General features: G+C 31.2%; 2 protein-coding genes across 4 annotated transcripts; both read right to left on the bottom strand.

Annotated features, from left to right (window-relative positions):
* Positions 1–8892: 8892 nt before the first annotated feature.
* Positions 8893–16273, bottom strand: NaPi-T (Na[+]-dependent inorganic phosphate cotransporter). Of its 2 annotated transcripts, none has more exons than XM_065512480.1 (7): positions 15471–16273; positions 11334–11620; positions 10997–11242; positions 10468–10929; positions 10231–10363; positions 9915–10156; positions 8893–9734 (listed from the first exon to the last, which is right to left on the bottom strand). In XM_065512480.1, the coding sequence occupies exons 1-7, from the start codon at positions 15478–15480 to the stop codon at positions 9510–9512; spliced, it is 1605 nt and encodes a 534-aa protein (XP_065368552.1). In that variant the 5' UTR covers positions 15481–16273; the 3' UTR covers positions 8893–9509. The 2 variants fall into 2 exon arrangements, with proteins under 2 accessions (XP_065368552.1, XP_065368551.1); XM_065512479.1 differs by having other exon boundaries at positions 11334–11625; positions 15473–16273.
* Positions 16274–17593: 1320 nt separating this feature from the next.
* On the bottom strand, positions 17594–20077 carry LOC135960203 (uncharacterized). 2 transcript variants are annotated; one of them, XM_065511436.1, is made up of 3 exons: positions 19918–20077; positions 19281–19436; positions 17594–19220 (listed from the first exon to the last, which is right to left on the bottom strand). In XM_065511436.1, exons 1-3 carry the CDS (start codon positions 19918–19920, stop codon positions 17793–17795), a joined length of 1587 nt encoding a protein of 528 aa, XP_065367508.1. In that variant the 5' UTR covers positions 19921–20077; the 3' UTR covers positions 17594–17792. The 2 variants fall into 2 exon arrangements, with proteins under 2 accessions (XP_065367508.1, XP_065367507.1); XM_065511435.1 differs by having other exon boundaries at positions 19281–19457; positions 19918–20075.
* Between the last annotated feature and the right edge of the window lie 3422 nt (positions 20078–23499).

Genomic DNA, 23499 nt, shown 5'->3' with positions numbered 1-23499 from the left:
AAGAGGAATAAAAACCATGTTTGTCTGATCGAAATACAAACAAGATGTGTTCACACAAGTAGAAAATTAAAGTTTCAACATTAACAACTTACACACATATTTATATTTATATTTACATACATACATCGAATAAATATTTTATACATTTACATAAATATCTTCTTTTTTTTATAAAATACAAATATACTCGTCTCTAATCATATGTATGTTTAATTTAAGTATTTGAAATCGAACATTAGATAAATATTTATTGCTTTGGAATTAGAAAAAAAAACTTATTAGATGTGATTTTGGGGTGATTAGTTGATTGGTTTTATTTTATTGTATTCATTTAATGGGAAGGGTCATTTGGATTTAAATTAAAAAAAATTCTATATTAAAATACATTTTTTATAGTCAGTTATTTAAAGCATTGCAAGTATGGCGTACATAGATCAGATCCTTATAGGTAGAGAAGTCGATTTTACAATCGGTCCATAAATGAAATCGGTCCATAATTGAGTTTGCGAGAATTATCTGTCATTTAAATAATTTTCCAGCAATTATTGGAAGGATGTGAGAAAAAGTGTTTCTGTAACAATATTTTGCGAAAAGTTTCTCACAAGTCACATTTGAAATTGGTGTGAGAAAAACAAAATTTTAAAAAATATAGATATTTTCAACTTCGTATATATAAATATGGAACCCAAATCAGCCGAAAATATAAGTAGCACAGAGTTTGAATAAAATAATTATACATATATACACATGTAAGTACACTAAAATGTGTTTCTAAATTATTTTTTTAAAATCAGCAGTTTTAAGTGCCACACTTTACTTTTTGTTTTATATTTAAATGATGACAATCAATAAAACACAATTGTTATATTTTTGCATTTTAAATTTGATTAGCCTTTCACTGTTTTGGTTTTATTATAATTTCTTTCTTTCGTTGACGTTTGTCTTGCATTTGACACTTAATTACTGGAAATATTCCAGTAAGAACAGAATCTGTGTTGTCTGTTTTCGCATTCAAATACAGAAACACTTTTTTCTCGCACATCGAGAAACGATGGAATTTTTTGTTTCACACTTCATGTGAGAAGTTTTCCGATGCGAGAAATACAGAAACGAGCTACTGGAACGTTATAGATAGCGGAGTCAATATAGCCATGCCCGTCTGTATGATGAAATCAACTTTCTGAAGCCCCCACAAAATTTATGTTTACATAAAACCGCGACTACCTCGATTTTTTTACCAATATTTATTTTCAACAAAATTTTTGATCACAATTTTTTTTAATTTTATTCACCAACATTTTTTTTACCAAAAATTAGTTTTCACTTTAAATTGTTTTAAATATTTATCTTAAATAATAATTTTGTAAAGGGTACACGCAGAGAAAAAATATAGTTGTAGATGTTTATCATAACCAGGGCAAGGATTTCGATGCAAATGCATGTTTGTAGTCAGTAACTCACTTTTGACAATTTATCTTTCCGAATCGAAGAAATTGCAAAAAAAATGGCATCGATTTGTTGTTGCATATTTTGTTATAAATGCATATTTTGCATGTTTTTCTTTTAAATTCATATATTTAGCATATTTTTCCATTTTATTGCATATTTAATTTTCTTTTGGATATATTTTTATATTAGTGTATACTGTACATTAGACCGAACCGAAACAAAAAAAATTCCCCGTTCACCCGCTAATGTAATGTATTTCTGCAAGACAGTTACGAACAATTTTTTTTTCGCCGAACGTAGTGGTCGCCTTTTTAAATTTTTCGTTATATCTTTGCCATTTACAGTCGGATCTTAAAGTATATTTTTGTGTCGGGAAGACCAATGTTTTGCTCTAAGGGCCATAGACCTCAAGGTCATCCCGTTCTAGTATTTATCCACCAGATCTTTGTTCCTATCACCCTAATGTTAGAAAATTAATGCTTGCAAGAAATCATTAAACTTTTGCTAACGAAGTAATACCATTCAGCAGGTAGTCTGCATTTACCGTCGGATGTATACATATCATGTAACGAAATCGTGTCTTTTTTGTTAAAGATAATTCGAAAAAATTTGGTACAAACTTTTCTACAAAGACGAAGTCTATTGAATTTGGTTACAATCGGTCCATTATTTCTCCTAGCCCCCATATAATCTGAAAATAGTGAAATTTATATTTTTCTTTTATTAATAAATATATTTCAAATAAAAAACTTGTTTTTATTGCATATTTATGTCATTTTTAGTGCATATTTTCTCTCTTATAGTGCATATTATAAGCGCATATTTTTAATATTTTAGTGCATGAAAATCCTTTCCTTGATCATAACCATTTAAAAATTTTTAAAAGTTTTTTTTAACAATATTATGGTCACTGTAATTATGTATATGATTGTGGTAACCATTATATGTTTAAGTTATCATTCGCATCATTTTAGCAATCATATACACGATTGTTGTAAATAAATATGCATATATTTAATGGCAATCATAATTATATCATAATATGTATGAGAGTATGATAACCATAATTCGAGAGGAACACAATATGCTGAAGTATTAAATCAAATAGTTGTCACTAACATATACTTAATTACTACAATCATATATATATATGATTGCTACAATCATGTGAATGGTAAACATAAACCGCAATCATATACATAATTTAGGTTTCGAAGAAAATTGTATTTTTTAAACAGATTTTAAATGCGATTGAAATTACTGACAGTTTCCTAATACATATTACAGATGAATGTAAGATTTATATGGAAAAAAGTGCAGCATTTTTGTTCTCTTACTTTATAAAATTTCATAGAATCCGAGAAGTATTATTTACAGTCTGCGATATTTGAAAGTGAATCTTCTAATATACTGGTGCGTTTAATTAAAACGGAAATTATTGAGGAACATCCAAGCTTTCTAAAAGTGTCATTTGTAACACTCTTTTTTAAGGGAATTTTTTAAGTTATGTTTAGTCCAATTGATAAAAAAATGTTTGTTTAGTTCAAAGATAAAAAGTTTTCACAATGAAACTTCTACAATAAATTACAGTTTTGTTAAAATTGTTTGCTGTTAAAATCTCAATCAATATTTTGTTGTTAAAAATATAAAAAAGAAAATAAAAACTTTAAGGACTTTTTGGCAAAACCGATAATTTGTTAAACATTTTATATGTGTCTGACATTACTTTGGACTCTGAAGTTAAGCAAATTCTTTTTGTCCATCGTGTCCCATAACGGCTGTCAAAGTTAAACACCTTCATCACAACATACTTATCACATGTATGTATTTGTAGCTTACAAGGAGTCTGATGCTAGACCACCATTTATTTGAACATACACATAAGTAGAATGTAAACTTTATTTGAAATATGTCAGGTATGCAGTGAACTTATTTTACCCTAAATACAATTACAGGGTTTAGTGTAAAAACATGATAAGTAATAATAAAAAATAATTCATATGTAAATTTCAAGTTTTGCTACCGTTACCGCTAAGCTACACATACTGAAACAACTACAATTACCGTTACCTCTAAATACCGTTGCCGATATTCTATAAATTATTTAAAATCATAAAAATACAAACATTTTATTTTAATAATTGAGTTTATTGAATTAAATTTTTGTAAATTTTATAAACAATGTAATTCAGTATGAAATTACAGTTCCCATTAATATATCGTTACCGAAATAACAGCAAATACCGTTACCGTTAAAACACCGTTACTGAAGTAAGACAAAATATTGTTACCGCTAAGTCACCATTACCGAAAGAATCCAAATTAACGATACTGTTTTGAATCGTTAGCCAACCATGGCTAATGGAATCAAGTTTAGAACACTGTGACTTTAAATTTGCCATACATCTATCTATATATATAAAAATGAAATGGTCCATGTATGTCAGGTGAGAACGGCTGGAGCGATTTGGCTGATTTTTTAAAAATTCCGGGTAAAACTCGGAAATTCTTTTTTTTGTGAGTCCAGTCAACTGTAATAAAAAAGCTCCCTAAAGTATGCAGTACAAATTTCGATATTTTATTTGCAAATAAATAAGAACAGGCTGGTGTGAGTGGGTTGGTGAAACTTGAAAAAATAACATTAGTAAATGCTACCGGGCGATCAACTAGTATTTGATATTTCCAAAAGCACACTTCCTCTTTGTCGGATAAAAATGCCTAATGTTCAGACCTATAAATTAGGAGTTTCTTTTTATATTATAATTTATTCAATGCATAGTTAAGCTTTTCTAAAAACTTGCAATATTTATTATTAAAAACCAAAGTGGACTTGGCATTTGCAAGCGTATTATAAAACCAAGTATACCCATTCCAAGTGTAGTTAAGGGTAGAGAACCAAAGAAAAAAAAACGAAACAAAAAAAAAACTTGCATTTATATTTGTTAAACCTCTAAGGAAATTTGTATCCGGCGAATGAAATACATATTTCATTTTTTCACTTTTACAATTTATAAAAAATGTGTCTAAATTTCAACACGTTTTTTTATTATTATTATTATTTGTTGGCTTCTTTGGTCGTCGGTAAGAATTGTACAGAACATACATACATACATACACACACGCATCCAGCAAAATGTATAGATGAGATGACCATGCCATGCCGGTTTTCCATGATGTCCCTTAACAAAATGATTAATGTTTGGCTAAACTTTTTAGACTGATGTTTAGCAAACTAAAGCCAACAAATAAAATATTTGTATTTAATGTAAAAAAATGTTAAAATACAAATATTTTCTAGGTTTTTTATACCAAAATTTGTGGGCATATGTTGAGGATGTTGTTCTTTGCAGGCTAAAAGGAGGGGTGACTTTGTTCTATACATAATCTTATAAAATCCTCAAATTATTAGAAAAATGACAATTGAAACAGTTTTTAAAACGTGTTAAGCATATTTCGACAACATACCACCCACATTGTGTGGATGGCTGAGTGTGTGTTAATGTGTTGAACATAAACTTGTATGATTGGCAGCATTTTTCTGAAATTTAATCAAATGTGTTTTTTTTTGTAGTTTTCCACTTTAAAATGACTGCTACAATTTCATTTTTAATATCTTTCTCTTCTGTTTTTATAATTGTTGGAAATAGATGATTGGTTTCATATTAAATGCTTTAATTTTCTTATTTTAATTTAATGTTTGTTTAGTCTTTTCTTTTTGGTTTTTCTTCACGTTTTTTTTTTTTTTTTCATTCGGCTTCCAATTGCTATTGTACTCAGGGGAGTGATTGAATTGAACCACAATTCAACTTGAATGATATGATGATAAAGGGAATACTCAGATAGATGTGATGCTTAGTTAAGGCTTTCTCCAAGTACAATATTACGTATCCTATGAAATCGTATCTGTAGGACAGGAAACAAACAGTTGGATGGACATTAACCAGTTAGTTAAAAATAGTATTTTTTTATTACAGCTTTATATTTGAATGCCAGTAAGTTAATTTCTAATATAAGTCACCTGTAATTATTACAGTTCATTGATATTGACATAATTGTTGTGTGTTATACAGACCGAAATTCGATTACTTATATAAGAAATGACAATAGCTTAAATCGATAATAACTTAGCCAATAAGCTTTTAACCAAGAAAAAGAGCTCGATCTGTGATCATTCATATTTCTGACCAAAAATAGATTTTTTATATAAAAACTCAAAATATCTAAATTCGCTAATAACTTGGCCATCTGTGATCACTCATATTTCTGACCAAAATTCTATTTTTTATATAAAAACTCAAAATATCTAAATTCGCTAATAACTTGGCCAAAAAGCGTTTAATCAAGAAAAGGAGCTCGATCTGTGATCACTCATATTTCTGACAAAAATTCGATTTTTTATACAAAAACTCAAAATATCTAAATTCGCTAATAACTTGGCCAATAAGCGTTTAATCAAGAAAAGGAGCTAGATCTGTGATCACTCATTTTTCCGACCAAAATTCGATTTTTTTATATAAAAACTCAACATATCTAAATTCGCTAATAACTTGGCCAATAAGCGTTTAATCAAGAAAAGGAGTTCGATCTGTGATCACTCATTTTTCCGACCAAAATTCGATTACTTATATAAAAACTCATAATATGTACATTGATTTACATGCATTCTGTTGTTTTTTTTTAAACAATTTGTACCCTTTTCAAACCGCTTCACACAAATTCACAAATCGAACACAAGCATTTTTTTGAACTTGGACAGGACAATGTCTGTTAATAATAAAATCAATTTTTTTTATGATTCGTGTTTTGCATTTTAGGTGACGATATGTATGTATATAAAACACAAACATTTTGTTTACCACCTACCCACAAAGTATACAGAGGGGACACGGCAAAAAAATATATTTGTCTCTTTCGCTCGAAACAATTTCAACTGGTTTGGTTTTGTGTTTATTTATATAGTTGTTTGTTTTAACGCACTGTCCGTATTAAACCGCAAATTTGTTTTCTCTTTCTATCAAAACAATTTCAAAAAAATCTGATTTTAGTGTTTTTGAACTGTCAAATTTGACGCCTCTGTATACTTTGTGACCTACCTATGTCCCTTATAGACTCTGAAACCATCCAACCGATAAGCTCCAAACCGGTTTGATTAGAAAGCCAATTTTGTGGTTTTAGACACCTTAAAAACTACATTAGGTCCATTCGTAAAGCCCATTTTCGAATTTTCCCATACAAACATTTTTGTCAATTTTGAACTTTTGAAATTATGTATGTAGGCACCTCTACCGATGTGTAGACCCACTAAGAAGTGATTAAGGTGGTAAAAATGGGTAAAATCGGTATCTCTACATCTGCGGAACTAATAAAGCTAGCACCAAAAATCCAACTTAATCTGAATTTGTACGTGGATAAGTGTGTGATACTTTTTGATTTTTGTGCATTTAAGGGGATAAAACTGACGAAAACAGAGTATTGGTGGCACTTCTCCCATATCCCAGAAATTAAATTTAAATGGAATTGTGGTAATTTCCTTTTTTACAATAAATAAACATGTGTGTGAAAATAAATTCGAATTTAATTAGCTCAGACAAAAGCACATTTTTTTAACATTGAGACATTTTACTAAATATCCATATCAAGGACTTCTAAAACTGACTATACCCCTTTTGGATGATTCTTACAAACAAATTTGAATCTAGCTACCGATCACTTTGAAAGCTTATTACCAGGGAAACCGGAAATATGCTCTAAAAAAAGCGTTTTAAGCGCTTTAAATATGCAGTAAAAACTTTAAAATATGCTCTTAAAATTTAAAAAATATGCTCTTAAAAAAACAAACTTTTATATAATTTTTAACCAAAAAATATACTTTTATTTAAAAAAAAATCAATAGCGGTATTCACAATGTAGAGTACTTGGCCTGGCAATGTGGTAAAAGAGCACAATATCCAAAAAATAAAAACAAAATACATTAGAAATTGAAATGTTTGTCAATAACTCTTCTGCTTTTTTACTAGGCCAAGTACTCTACATTGTGAATACCGCTAATACAATTCATTTCTAAAAAGGTAATGTAACATAAATCGTTGTCTATTGGATCTGAAAACATTTTTATACATAGAAAATGTTCTTTCGACATCAACTGATGTTATAGGAGCAAATTTAAAAGGCAATATTTCTTTAGCACTTAGAACGGTTAAGTTTGAATTAGAACTAAAATTTGATATTTAGATGGCGCTATTATTAATATAGTGCTTGTTTTATATTAAAACGAGTAAGAGAGCTATATTCGGCTCTTCACCAAATTATACTTCAAAATAAAAAATTTAAATATTTTTAGCTGAACAAAAATTTTTTCAGTTTTTTCATTTTTTGGAAAAAAAATTTTCGGATTGTTTTTTTTAATTTTTTTAATTTTATTTTTTTTTTAATTTAAAAAAAAATATTTTGTTTTTAATTTTTTTTTTTGGTGAAAATCCATCTATTTTTCAATTTTGAATTTTAAACAAAGCAAGTAAAAACCTGTAACACAATAGCGAAAAATAAGTAAGACAAAATTTGTTTGATAAAGTCAAAATATGCTATTAAACAGTAAAATATGTTCTAAAAACGCAAAAATATGACATAAATATGCTCTTAAAACAAATATATGCAAAAATATGCATTTAAGGGTAAAATATGCAAAAATATGCACTAACAAATCGATGCCAAAATTCTTAAATAGTTCTGAAACGTGTAAATATCTTATCCATGTGCTCATTAGACTCACCAGAAAAACCATGCATTTGCATATTTTGGTTTCCCTGCTTATTACATAGACTAACATAGACCCGAATCAGCTATTTTTAGCAATATGGCGGAGGTAAACAAAAAAAAATTTACGAAAAATTAACAAAAGAAAATGTATAATAAACCACGGAAGATTTAAAAGAGGGACAAAAGTATAAAAAAAATCATATATGTATCTCATTTTATTTTTTCTCTCGCTCTAAGATCTCCCTTAATGGCGGAATTGAAAAAAATTGTAAAAAAATGTAAACAAAACCATACGGTTCGAAATTACTTTTTTGACAGCTGTCAATGGTCTCTTATCTGGGTATCTGTGGCTTATTAGGTTCATACCCAATTCTTCAATATATTCCCATTTTTAGAATTGATTCTGATTCGGTCCTACCTTCATCTTAAACTTTTAGTTTTCTTCTAAATAAACTTGAGTTTTTTTTTTTAAAAAAAATACATTTTTGGAAACTGGATGAAGAATATAATGAAAAACTTCATCTTAAGTATTGAAGTATTTGTCAATGAATCTCGTTTAATCGAATTCTATATATATTTATAGAATTTACAGAAGAGACCAAATTTATCACCATGATATAAAGTACATATTCGAATTTTAAATATATTCTTGGCCGGCTGACATAGCAATGAAATGATCTTTGGATATAAATGTTCATAGAGTTTCTTTTATTTGTTTAATTTAATATTGACTTTAATACATAATTTCGCATAATACTGAAATACTTAAAAGGTTTAACAATATGTATTCTCGGGGCGTGAGAGTTGATTGTGAGTTCCTCCAGTTGAGTTGTAAATTTTTGCCTCGAGGATTAGCAGGGTTTATAAAAGTGTTAAAAAATTGTTTAATTTAAAATGTGATGATAAAGTTAAAATCTTATCTCTGTGAGGTGGCAAATCTTAGTTAAGTAAATACATACGAATACTTAATAAAAGTTAACAAAAAAAAAAAAAGTAAATAGAAATATACACATGTGAACTTTTGTTTAATTTGGATGGTACATATTGTGTAGAAATGACTATGAGTTTTTTTTTTCATTCTCTCACTTTCTTAAGTAAATATGTAAATTTATATTTGTATATCACATTGGACATTAACAACCGACAACAAAACAAACAAAAAATATATAACAAGTAATTAAATTAAATTTAATCTAGACTATCTATGTACAAATAATCGCTATTTAAAGTTAATAGGCCAGAACAACCGATGAAAATGCGGGTGGGTGCAAAGAAAGCTGAAATTTGTATTTTGTATTTTTTTTTCATTTCTTAAGAGATTCTTTACTCTTGTCTTCCAGAGGCTTCTTTTCGGGTTCTTTGTGCACAATCTCTTCATTTAACAATTGCAATTCCTTATCGCCCGATTGAGGTGAATGACCATTCCAGTCTTGTAGAGTTGAGTCAGCGAAACAAACGTACAAAACACCACAGCCGATTAGCATGGCCGCTGATATTAGGAAGACATGTTTCCAAGATTCAAAAGTTTGCTGCAAATGAAACGAAAATTTGTTAGTAAGATTTAGTTTTAATATGCTAAATTCCATATTTAAGGAAACCCATAGAGCGAATCAGAATTACAGACACTCAACAATAAACCGTGATTTTATGTTTTCTTTCATTCCCTTCTACAATTGGTAAATTTCTTTTATGACTGTTGTACAACTTACATTTCCTAAAGTTAAAATCCCCACTATATAGGGTGATATGAATCCGGGAAGCACGCCAATCATGCCACTTATACCCAAAACAATGCCAGCATAGTTGGGCGCTATGTCTACAATAGAGGCTAAAGGCCCAGACGATACTGCTCCATGAAACATGGTAGCTACAGTTAAGAATACAATGGCTGCTGTAGAATTATGTCCAAAATAGGCCAAAGCCACTACAACCAGACCTTTAACAATGCAACCTGAAAAACGAAAACATAATAATAATAATATTATAGGGAATTCTGTATCGTTTTAAAGTGGTTGCTATGCTTACATATAGCAGTAGCCAGTTTTCTCAGATTTGTGCGACTCATTTTATTCGATTTCAATAAATAATCAGCAAATAACGAAAAGCCATAGGCGAACAGCATGCGCATTAAATGTGGTAGCCCCGATAGTACTCCGGTCTTGTAAAAAAAAAACGAAAATAATAGTAGTTAATCATTAATTTTTGTTTCTATTTAATGAGTAAACAAAGCCAACTTTGCTTTGAAATCATAGCCCTTCTTACCGCTCTTATATTCCAGTTGTGTATAACTCTAAAGTAAGTTGGCGCTTGAGTCATCAGTGTGAAAAGACCCCAAATGCCACCCCATTGTGCTATGACATTCATCCAGACAGGTCTGGACGTTAGAATCGCCTTCCATGGTGTACCCTGGGCTTGTGAGTGTGTCGTTTGAACAGAAGATCCTAGACATTTCTCTATGTATCTCAATTCTGTAACGCTAATGCGCGGATGCTCAGCCGGGCTATCGTAAACAAATATTAGCCAACCCAGCCACCAAAATGTGCCCAAAATGCCGCAGACATGATAGACCCATTCCCATGAAGCCCAATGCATCATATAGCCAAAGAGTGGATAAAATAACGCTATGCCCACAGAACTACCCAAATAGGCGGTCACGAATTTACTTCTCTCGTTCGGTGGTATCCATTTGGCGGTTAGAACATGCATTGCTGGCCAAGCTAAACCCTAAAAGTTAAATTAAAGTTAAATAAACGATTTTCAATTTTCCAGATCACTGCCCTAAATGACTTACTGTTATTAAACCTTGTATAATACGTAACCAAATTAAGGCTCTGTAATCCCAATACGATGCAATGGGCATTAGAAAACACATCCAACAACCAATGGCATTCGAAAGACCAAATACCAATTTGGTGCCATATTTTTTGGCCAAAATTCCACCCGGTATTTGAGTGACCCAATGAGCCCAGAAAAATGAGCCCAGCACCAGACCTTGTTGATATTCATTCCAATGAAAACCATCTCTCTCATACTCAATCTTTTTGGAAACAAAATTTTAGAAATAATTTTATAAATTTTCCTCATTAAAAGAAAAGCAGCTTAACGAATATACTTATTATTATACATACATTTGTTATATTTAAAATATGTTTCTCTAAAGAATATTTGTTGACTTTGTGCTCAATACCATGATGTATTGCAGTTGTCTGATTGGATCCATCAATATAAGCGATCATATTACTGCTATTCATTGCTGCTATCAGTGAATCATCGTTTGATAAAGTCATCTGTTGTTTCATTGACTTACCACCACTGGTCGCTATCATTTCCACAATGGTTATGTTGAGATTTATACGGATCATGTAATTGACCGCGAAACCCACAAATGCCAAATACCATAAAACAGTACGAGCTTCTACAAAAATTAATGAATGAATTTAAAATAAAAAATAAATTGTTAGTAGAGTAAGTAGTAGGTTGGTATTTATGTATATAGTTTGTATGTAATAATTGACGTATTTTCTTTTATTTTTCAATATTTAATTATTTTAATTGTAATGGTGTGTGTTGTAGCCCATGCAGTGTAAAGGGTATGTAAAGGGCTGTAAACAACCAGCAAACATTCTGGTTTAACATGAATTTGAAGACAGTTTCTCCATCTCTATCTTCAATGGAAGATACAAGCAAATTACATTTAAATGTTTTTAGTTATATAGAATAGTTCCGCGACATTTTGGATTTCCCGGCTCTTAACTGAAATGGCAACAATGCTCCTAGCAACAGACATCTATCTGTCTGTCAAAATTTGAACAAGCAGCGTCATTTAGTTTGAGTTTGAAAGCCATTGGTCGTAGACTACCTCGTGACTTGAGGAGAAAAAAGTGAATTTCGTCTGCTCATTAAGCATTATCATCACCCAAATAAAGGCTAAGCTTAATAATACTATGAGAACTCTGCACCATCAATTTTAATGGTAAAAAGTGCTTTACTGAATTTCGTTGTGGCCGTACAACCACGGAAGATGTCGAACGTTCTGAACGTCTAGTTGAAACAATTCAAAAAAAATCACGATATGGTGTTGGGCCAATAGGAGATTGAAGAGTTTGTGAAAGCCATAGGTATCTCACATGGCTCAGTAGTTTCAATTGTGATTGATCTGCACCATCAATTTCAATGGTAAAAAGTGCTTTACTGAATTTCGTTGTGGCCGTACAAGCACGGAAGATATCAAACGTTCTGAACACCCAGTTGAGGTCTCTACACCTGAAACAATTGAAAAAAATCACGATAAGGTATTGGCCGATCGAAGATTGAAGATATTGTGGAAGCCATAGGCATATCACATGGCTAAATAGTTTCATGAGAACGCTTTCCGCAATATGGCTTTCACGTTTGCACATGTGCAGTTTCCATGGCAAAAATCCATGAATTGGGCTCTTCCGCCCTATTCTCCGGATTTAGCGATTGACTATTTCTTGTTTCCAAACCTGAAGAAATGTCTGGGCGGAAAGAGATTTGATTCCAACGATGAAATCATCTCACAAAAAATACCTATTTGATGACCCCGGCAATCTTTTTTTTTTGGAAGGGAACATAGGACAAAGTGCATAGAGCTCAAAGGAGACTATGTTGAAAAATAAAATAATTTTAGATACCCTTCACCAAATTATACTTAAAAATATTTTTTTTTAATATATATTTAGGTAAACAAAATTAAAATTTTTTTCGAAATTTTTTTTAAAAAGTTTTTCCAATTTTTTTTTTTTATTTTTAAATTTTGTAGGTCCAATTATCCAATAGCTTTATATACATCGTTGCAATGGACTTTAAAATATCAATCATTAGATATCCATATTGTCTATATTAATGACTTAGTAATCCAAATATAGATCAAAAATAGGCCAAAAATCGACGGACATGGCTATATCGACGTCGCTACCTATAACGATCCAGAATATATATACTTTGTGGGGTCGCAAATGACAAATGTAGAAATTACAAACGGAATCACAAACTTATATATACCCTTGCCACTCATAGCGAAGGGTATAATTACATTGGTTCAAACATTGTTCTTGAAGTCGAAATTCATCACACCTTTTCATCGTTTTGAATTCGAACGATTTTCATTATATACCTGGGTGCAAATTCTCGCTCGCTATCGTGCACAATCATTATACATTTTATTTGATATCGAATAAGAGAATCCTAAAAATAACAAAAAAACTCTCATGTTCGAATAAGTATTCGTTTGTATACGAATACGAGAATTAGCCCCCTGATTATTCCGAACGATTTTATTTAGCTTATTCAGATTTCGTTAATTCCCAAACGATTTGATACTTATGTGTTCCCATTTGTCAAAGTTTTGTATATTAAATGAAAATTCTAGTTTATGGTAAATAAATTTATTAATAATTTGTTTGCTGGGTTATAGTCTCAATAGTATAATCGTATCGTAAAGTTCTCTGTAGCTATTGTAAAGTTAGTTACTTAATCATAAACTATTATTATATATGTTTTATCTCGATTATCTCACATTTTATTACCACACACGAAAATAAATTTTCATAAATTATGGAATGTTTTTTTTATATTTTTATACCCTTCACCATGAGTGAGTGGTAAGGTTTTGTCATTCCGTTTGTAATTTCTATATTTTTCATTTGTGACCCCATAAAGTATATATAGTCTGGAGCGTTATAGATAGCAGAATCGATATACATAACCATGTCCGTATATCTGGAAATCAACTTTCCGAAGCCCATATATAACCTACATACATGATTGATATATCAATATATTCGCTATAGTCCCGGTTTGGTTGCTATTTAAATTCGGCAAAATATGACAACAAATATCTGTGATATAAGAAAAAAACCACGACTAACTCAATTTTTACCTAATTTTATATCTATATTTGTATTACTGAGTCATTAACATTAACGTACAGTGAACCTCAAAAGTGAGTAAACACCAAAAATTATTTGATATTTTTTAAGATAACGAAAATCCTAAAATATATCCATCGATTAAAATTTAAATGTTTCGGTTTGTTGGAGATTGGGTTGAATAATAGATTCTGTTCTGAAAAAAAGATTTAAATCGGACTATAATGATTTTAATGATCTAAAAAAATCAAAAAATTCGCTGGTGTTTACTCACTTTTGAGGCTGTGTGTATATAACGTCACATTAACTCGCACCTACAATGGGTCAAAATAGTGAAAATAATTTTTTAACCAGAATTTTATTTCACCACCAAAATTTTTTTCCAAAATTTTTTTTCTAAAAATTTTTTCAAAAAAAATTGTTCAAAAGAATATTTTGGAACCCCAAATTTGTATTTTTATCAAGTTTTTGTTATTTAACAACCACTTGCCTTCTACTCAGTTTTTAATATACTAGTTATCAATTTTGTACTTTGGTGAAGGGTATAAAATATTCGACATAACCGAATATAGCAGCACTTTTACTTGTTTTTATAATTAATTGTTTTATTTTTATATGTATATATGTATGTTTTTTTTCTAAATTAACTTGGTGTGTCCGTTTATTTGTTTTATCGATGTACCTATACGCTTTTCTTGATAGTTTTGTTTTAACTAAGTTTTTTATTTAATTTAAATTTTTTATATGACAATTATCACATTAAAAGGTAAACAACTCAATTTCCAACAGAATAAGCGGTAACCCAACGATGTTACAGAAAAAAAAACAATTAGTTTCTCTATAAACTCAACACACTGTGATAATTTTAGATAAATGCCCGTATTCTGAACTCTAGGACAGGGACAAAATAATAATAAAACTTAAAATTTTAAATTATGTATCGAAATTATAACATGTTGGTTATAATTCGAAAGGAAATCGTTTCGAATTACAATGTATATTTAGCACTCAATTTCAAAAAATTTCGTTTTCGCCCACCGCCCAGAATACGGTGGTAATTAATTGTAACTTGTTTACATTTGATACAAAATTTAAAAAAAATAAAACGTTTATGATTGTGTTTGCTGGGTTAATGTGTAAATTACTACCGTTTACCTTTTATATTGAATATCACTACAGTATGTAGTAGTTTATTCGAGTGCCATATAATTATGTTGTAATTTTTTAAATACACATGAATCTAAATACGTTTTTATTTGAATATTGGCAATTTGTAAATCGAAATATAAATAAATGTAAAAAACGTATGTATGGTAACTAAGTATGTATGTATATACATATGTACTTAGAAAATAACAATTATTTTGTACTTACCTGTTGTCATTTTAATTGTTTTTCCTTTATCTATTTATTGGTTGAAATAAACTATTAAGAAACAAACAGGAAGCACGGTTTCTTCTCAGTAATCTCTTCTTAACAGAGATAAATTTTCGGGAACCTGCAGTTGTTACATTAACAAATGCGACAAAGTAAACATTTTTTGTGGCTGTTGATGTTGTTTTGTCAATAATAATAACAATCACTTTAGAAGTTCAACGTTTAAAAAACCGCAATATAAATTCTTCTTTTTTTTAATTATTATCGATGAATGAAATCAATCCACATTCAAGTTGAGGAGGCCCTTTTCTCTCTATCACCTCCCTTTGTCCACTCTCACGTGTTCGAAAGGTGCCTTGCCGAATCTATGATGATTTAATGACTGTTATTTGAATTTAAGAACTGTAACTGTAAGTATTGAATTGTATGCAGGAAAACAACAGCTAAAGTAAATATTATTTTTATATTTTTATACTAGTCAGCTGAACTAAACAAAAGTGCACAGAACTCAACTGAATAAAACTTTTGTTTTCTTTCGATTGAACAAAAAAAAACAAATAAAAAAAAATGAAAATAAATTTAAAAATATACTTCTACTCAAACGACCTTAACTGCTGCGAATGATCGGAATGATCGTAATAATAATAATAACAGCCGGCCAGCCAGTCAGTCAGAATAACTAGAGTAGAATGCGATCATTTGTTTGTGGATCAGTTTATTAACGACTCTCTCCTGGTTTTAAAGTGTGTATTTTCTTTAGAGACTGCAATAAAAGTATTTTTGTGATAAGCACATTTTCTCCACAACTAAATTGTTTTATTTGAGCAGCGTATTATTATTATTATTGTTATTATTCTTAAAGAATCTACTTAAAATGTACCTAGTTAGTTTTATACATACATACATATACACATAAACATGTGTATAATTTATGAGTGGGTGGCAGGCAAGAAACTGTAATGTTTATTCAATACTTAAGGTTCGTTTAGTTTCGAGTCAATTTGTTTTGGTTATTGTTTTAAAATCTAATTTGATTTTGGCACCACTTTAGCCGAGCATTCGGTATGAATTGCTAATGATGGTGCGTTATCATACAATGGAAACTTTAATGATCCTCTTATCTTGAAATATCAACAAAAGAAATAAAGTGATGACGATAAAATTCATACTTGCAGTACGTATGTATGCAGTACTCGATGATGATAATGATGATGGCGATGACCACATACAGTGGTATTATTTATGTATATAGGCTCTCGTAGCCGATTGCTAGAAATATCATGCATGTGTGTGAATAATGATGGTTATCTTTATAATTTGATTTCTAACTTTCATATCTAAAATTATTTTTGATTGCCAACAATGTATTGCCAGTAGTTACAGAGTATTTAAAGAATTAATTATTTTTTAAAACGAATATGCTTGCGTTTCCTTTAAATAGAATAATTATTATTATTCAACCTACACACTACTCTGTCTGTCTGTCTATGATGGCCTTTCGAGCACACACACCATCCTCATCATCATATATGTACATACAATTGTTGTTTTCAAAATCTTCTGATAGTAACTGACGATCAATGACATCAAACATGTTAATTCTTTTAATCTGTATTCACATTTATTTACGATTTGCAAAAAAAAAAAAAAGTAAGAAAGAATGAAATTAAAATAACATTTAAACAAACTCTTTTAAAATAATATTCAATTGATTAGAGTTAGTATATTGTATATTGTATGTGTATGATGTGTATGTTTAATATAAATGTTTTAATGTATGAGTTAAATGATTTAAACAAATTCACATAGTATATAAAGTATGTATGTATATGTTGTTTGTTTGTTTGTATTTATGTATATCGTCAACTAAAATGCAAATGCAACATATCAGCATCGACTTTGAGATTGATTTTGTTGAATAAAGTATGGAATTGGAAAAACAGAAACAAAATCTTAATTTTGATATAATTTAAAGATTATAGAAATAACAAAGTTTATAGCCGAGATATTTTTCATGTAACTGGGAATTCTAATAATATATTTTGCATTTTAAGTGACGACACATACATATGTATGTATGTATGTATGTAATTGATGTGTGTATTATGTTGTACATAATATTATTTTTTTTTTGTTTTAATATTGAATAAACAATTAAAGGTCAGTATACATATTTTACGTTTGTTTTCCATTTTTAATAATATTTTTCGATCGTGTCTATTCAGGATCATTATTAATATTAGTGCTATTTTCTAATAAGGGTACCGCCGTCAGGGGAAATCTAACTTCCCAGGCGGCCTCCCACAAACGACTCCACATTCATCCGACATTCTCGTAGGGCATTGCGGGACGATCTGTACTCATGCCGGGTGCTGAAGTAGTCGAGTTGCCGAATATTGAAGGAGGATGATGCTGCTGTTGCTGCTGCTGTTGTTGTGTTTGTTGGTGTGGATGCTGGCTTTGCTGGGGCTGTTGGTGGGGATTGTGGGTGTGATGTTGTTGTTGAGCTCCTGGCTGTTCGTTACGTATCTGGGGTAGGGGAAACATTATGCCGTGCGGCATTTGTGGATGATGAAGGTGTTGTTCGTTGGAAGGCGGAGGAGGCGGTGGTTGCTGATGAGCTGCCTGGTGTTGCTGGTGGGCGGCATCGACATGTTTACGTTGCTCGTTCTGTTGATGGACCTTTTCAGCGGTTGTTTCTTCATACTTCTTTTGCAGTTGGAAAAGTGTGTGAATTTGTTGGGGAGCATGCAGCGCCACAGTGGTCGTGGATGTTTGTTCTCTTGCGTGTTGTTGCACACGATCTGCCTGTGATTGGGGCGAGGGCTCTTTTTCACTTTTGTCATACTTCTTCTGCAATTGATACATGCTGTGCGAGAGTTGCGTGTGCTGTGGAAGTTGAATTTTATCGTTGGGTGTTGTATTCCCAGAAGATTTTCCAGAACTCGAAGATGATTGTGTGTGAGTGTGATGGGTTTTTTCTTGTTTCACTGGTGCTTTTTTCTGATACTTCTTAAGTACCTGGATGAGTTCGGCCTTTACGTCCAGTCGTATGTCTTCCGGCACTCGTTTGATTTCCTCATAAAGTGATAACAGAAAGAGTTTGTCGGGATCACGACTTTTTCGTTTTTTACTCTTTTTGGGAAAGGCATCCTGCATGAACTGCAGTAATTTCTCCTCAAAGGCAGCTTCACGGTGAAATGCAGCCGTGGCATGTTGTTGCCTTCGCATAAGATGAGGATGCAAGCCTCCAGAGAATGCTGGATGTGGTGGCATTATATTGTGCTGTTGCAAAGTCCCGGTCGAATTCGAATGGTCGCCATTATGGCCTGTCATCTGAGATACTCCGGCCTGTCCGAATGCACCGGCTTGTGTGTCGGTGTGATTCGAAGATCCTGGAGCATCATTAGTTTCTCCATCGTTTGTATGATGGTCCTGTTGTTGCTGCTGAGCTGCATGCTGCTCTTTTTGATGTTGCATATGTTGCTGTTGACCACTTGATACAGCGGCAGCAGTCAATATGGCATCACAGAAGTGTTCGGGAACATAGTCAAAACCTGACATGAAGTTCTCGGGTTTTAGCTCTCCGTTCATTTCTTCATAAAAATATTCGGTGCCGACAATATCTATAATATCGTTATCCTCTTGGCTAAGTTCAATTCCGGGCGGTGGAGAGCCACCGGCCATTTGACACCGCTTTAGCTCAGCTAGTTTCTTACGTGTTGTTAGACGCATATCGCGCCAGCACTAAAATTTAATAAATAAAATTATTTCAGTTGACAAAATATAAATTACATTTCCACTAACTTTTTTCCACTGTATTATAGTCTTTTTAGGCCCAATTTTATTCAAGGCTTCCTGAATCTTTTCCCAATACCATTCTTTTTCTTTTTTGCCCTCCATGTATTTGGTCTCCCTCAACAGAGTGATTAGCATCTTTTTCTGGGGCTTTGTTACACGATCCTTGAATAAAATATTGAAAACCTTGAAATTAAGAAACGAAAAAAAAGTCGAAACAATTCACACAAAATGCATTGTACATTATAATTAATCCTATCAAACATATACCTCTCTCTTATCGAGTATATAGAGCCGAACAATTATGGGATCTATAGCAGTTTGATTTTTGTAAAAATATAGGATTATCTTTTTTTTTTGTTTTGTTTTAGTTGTAAATTTAAACAACAAATAAAAACATATTGCTTCTTAAGGGGTTAAAGTGATTCTGTGGCATTCACAATAATCGCATTTTTGTGTTGCCCACTATTGTGATAGACAATTTTCTGTATATTATTGTGAATGTTGCACTTTTTTTCTTTTCACAGGGCTTCCCTTTTTTTCTGTGGGAGCACCCGAAATAGTTGAAGACAATCACTGAACTTATCATTCTTATTTATTGTTTAAATTCGACACTAAGCACAACAAATTCGATACTACAACTTACCATTTTGGCAAATGCAGGTGCTTGATGTTGTCGGACAAATTAAGAACAATAGATTTTTAAGAAAAGTTTATAATATTTTTTGCCAAACACTTTTTACTTTTTGTCTTTGCCACAGTTCGTCATTTTTCACTGACTGTCGTCGTTCTCATCGTTTGTTCGTTTGTGTGTTGGTGCTGCTTTTGTAGATGTTGTTGTTGTTTTTCGTTTTCGATGTTTTCACATCCAACTGTCACACCCGCCATCTCACTCGCTCACTAGCTAAACACATGCTTCAGTCACTAACGTCAAAAATGCTCGCTGTAAATTTATGAAGAAAATTCAATAGGTCCCATAGGAAATTTGACACTGCTGACTCTTGTAGACTACCATTTGTTTTGTTAACAAATTGTTTAAAAGTGCACGAATCGATTGCTTTTTTGAGAAATCAATAATGAAGAAATTACAGCCACTACATTTTATGAAAGTACATATTCCAAAAACAAGAAAGCCTAATTACACCTATTTCCAGTATTGTGGTAAAATTATAGCAAAACTATTTTGGATACAATTTTTTTTTGAAAATTTTTAAAAAAAAGTCATCGATATTTTAAAAAAATCAAGAATTCGTAAATTTTACAAAAAATCTGCAATTTTATAAAAAATTAAAAACATTTAAAAAAGGCATACATTTTTTAACAATTTTAATTGTTGTAATACTCTTAAGTAAATTCTAATTATTTTATAAAGGTTTCAATAAAAATATAATAATCAATTGAAACAATTTTATTTTTTTTTATTTATTATACAATTATAACTATAAGTTATTTTCGGTCTCTGAAACAGAAATTCACATTAATTTCCAATTGGGATTTAATCACTGGCTTTGTGGTATTGTCGTTTTGTCTCTATCGTCGTTGAGTCAATTTGTTTTTTATTCGTTGGAATGAAAACAGAGTTGTTATACTTCCGGGGGTATGTGTTGGAAATATTTATGCTTCCAATGATGTCATATGTACAATATATAATTTGAAAAAATTTGGCGCATCTGATAATTTTAGTAGAACATCAAATGGCAGTTACATTTGATTTTACATTAGCATTGTTCCCAACCAATGCCAAATAAATTCAATTGACAATTGCAAATTCCCATGTATGGTTATCATGTAGGTTTCCAAGCGACTTTTTAATGTTATTTTTATTAGATCACTTGAAAATCGTATTGTTTCCCAATTCTTTTACAAAATTATTTATAAAATCTATAAAATCAAATAAAAATATAAAATTTTTATAAAATCAAATACCAAAAATGACTCGTCCATATAATTAAAATATTCAAATTGTAATTTATATTTTGTTATAAAAAATAAATCGCTCTCAACCACAAACTTAAAATGATATCTTATATGTATATCACTCTCTCAGCGATAAACATAAAAACAATTCTTAAATGATAAATGGTGCCAATTTACCACTGAAATTAAAGTGGACCCGCTATTTTCGCTCTCTGTACTTTTTGTTGGTGCATCGACGATATGTAAAAAACTAATGCAAAATTCGAATTACAATATCGATACAAACTTAATTCTACTATTTAATCTTTACTAATACATTCTCACCACTTAGGTTTTTGAAAACTGAGTTAGGTCTTTGACAGTTGCTTGTTAATTTGTTATTGATGGTTTTGGGAAATATACATAAATGTTTTTCAAATGTTTGATTTCATTAGTGAAGCGCCTAAGGAATTTTTAACTAATCGTGCTAGTAACTGATGAGCTTGTAGAAGAATAGACAATTTTAGTTGGAAGCGGTTGGGATTGGACTTGAACAGTTAAAAGGCTGAAACGAAGTAGGTATTGTAATAATTATTTATTGATGTATTTGGAGATGAGCTAATTGAGCAGCTTTAAACTTTTTACTGTGATTTTCTGCAGCTAAAGTTGGCGATACTACCTAATATGTCTGCTTTTCCAAAACCCCCTCCTCTTTAATGGTAACGTTACTCAAAATTTAAATTTAAGATACTTTTTAAGTTACTGATCCCTTCAATAATGTCATCAGAATCAATTCCACGTTCATGTATATTTGGAGCTATTCGGTTGATTATTTCAATGGTTAGATTCAAATCTGTTTCTTTAAGGCTTTTCTCATTTTCAGGCCGATCCACCTAATAATAACTTCAACCGATTTTTGACACATTTAGTGTAAGTAATCACGTTGTATTAAAAGGGTTTTATCTACATACCGCTAAGAACACCAGAAAACATCGATCACTCTCTTATCAATTTCGATAAAAATCTCAGAATGGCTGCTCAACATGCTACCCAAACCCCCCGAAAATTCAGATATAATAGAATTAATTCTGCAGATGTCGAACGGCTCTTAAATGAAAAAAGAAGATTTCGAAGAGAGTGGCAATTGCACAGATCCCCCCAACTAAAATCGAAGCTTAAAGATTGTATAAAAAGACTTAAAAAGCTCTTGGAATTTCGAAAAATGGAATCATTGAATAAATATTTAGAAAGCCTGGACGCAACCCCACAATCGGATTACTCATTATGGCGAGCAACAAAAAATCTTAAAAGACCCGTTATATGTAAGTCCCCCTTGCGAAATTCAAGTGGTGGTTGGGCAAGAAATGATACTGAAAAAGGGAATCTGTTTGTTAATCATTTAAAAAAAGTATTTACACCGAACACATCAAACGAAGCAATTGAGTTGCCACCTGTTGCACCCTATTTTGCAGCAGCCGTACCCCTACGTTTTGAGATTCGAGAGATCGAAAATGCTATTGCTGATTTAAATCCCAAGAAAACGCCTGGTATGGATAAGATCAGCAACAAGATGCTTATGGAGCTACCCCGGATAGCAATAAAAATAATTCATTTTATTTTTAATGCTATATTACGACTTGAATATTATCCTCCAGAATGGAAGGTTTCACTGGTTACCATGATACCCAAGCCGGGAAAAGATCACACAAAAGTAGAATCATACAGACCCATCAGCCTATTGTCTAATATATCAAAGCTATTTGAGAAGATACTTATGAACAAGTTGTACCCGATGTTAACTGAAAACAATTGTATTCCGAATCATCAATTTGGATTTAGGAGAAAACACAGTACTATCGAACAAACCCATAGACTTGTAAATATGGTGAGAAAAGCGTTTGAAGAAAAGAAATACTGTTCTGCACTCTTCATCGACATCTCTCAAGCGTTTGATAAGGTATGGCATGCTGGATTAATATACAAATTGAGTCAAAATTTACCGGCAAACACACATAAGCTGTTGGAAAGCTATTTAACTGGTCGAACATTTAAGGTTAAAGAGGGAAACTTTTTAAGTACTGCACAACCCATTGAAGCTGGAGTCCCCCAAGGCAGTATCCTGGGACCTTTTTTATATTTGATGTATTCGTCTGATATGCCAACTAACAATCGCACTCATACATCAACATTTGCTGATGATACTGCTATTCTAAGCATTCATGAAAACCCTCAAGAAGCTTCTCGTCACTTACAAAACCACATATTTGAATTAGAAAAATGGTTAAAACAATGGAAAATTAAAGTCAACGAGCAAAAATGTACACACATTACA

The sequence above is a fragment of the Calliphora vicina genome, chromosome 5, assembly GCF_958450345.1.
Source record: "Calliphora vicina chromosome 5, idCalVici1.1, whole genome shotgun sequence".
NCBI classification, from domain to species: domain Eukaryota; kingdom Metazoa; phylum Arthropoda; class Insecta; order Diptera; family Calliphoridae; genus Calliphora; species Calliphora vicina.
The sequence above is the reverse complement of the archived record's forward strand: the minus strand, read 5'-3'. Positions and strand labels throughout refer to the sequence as shown.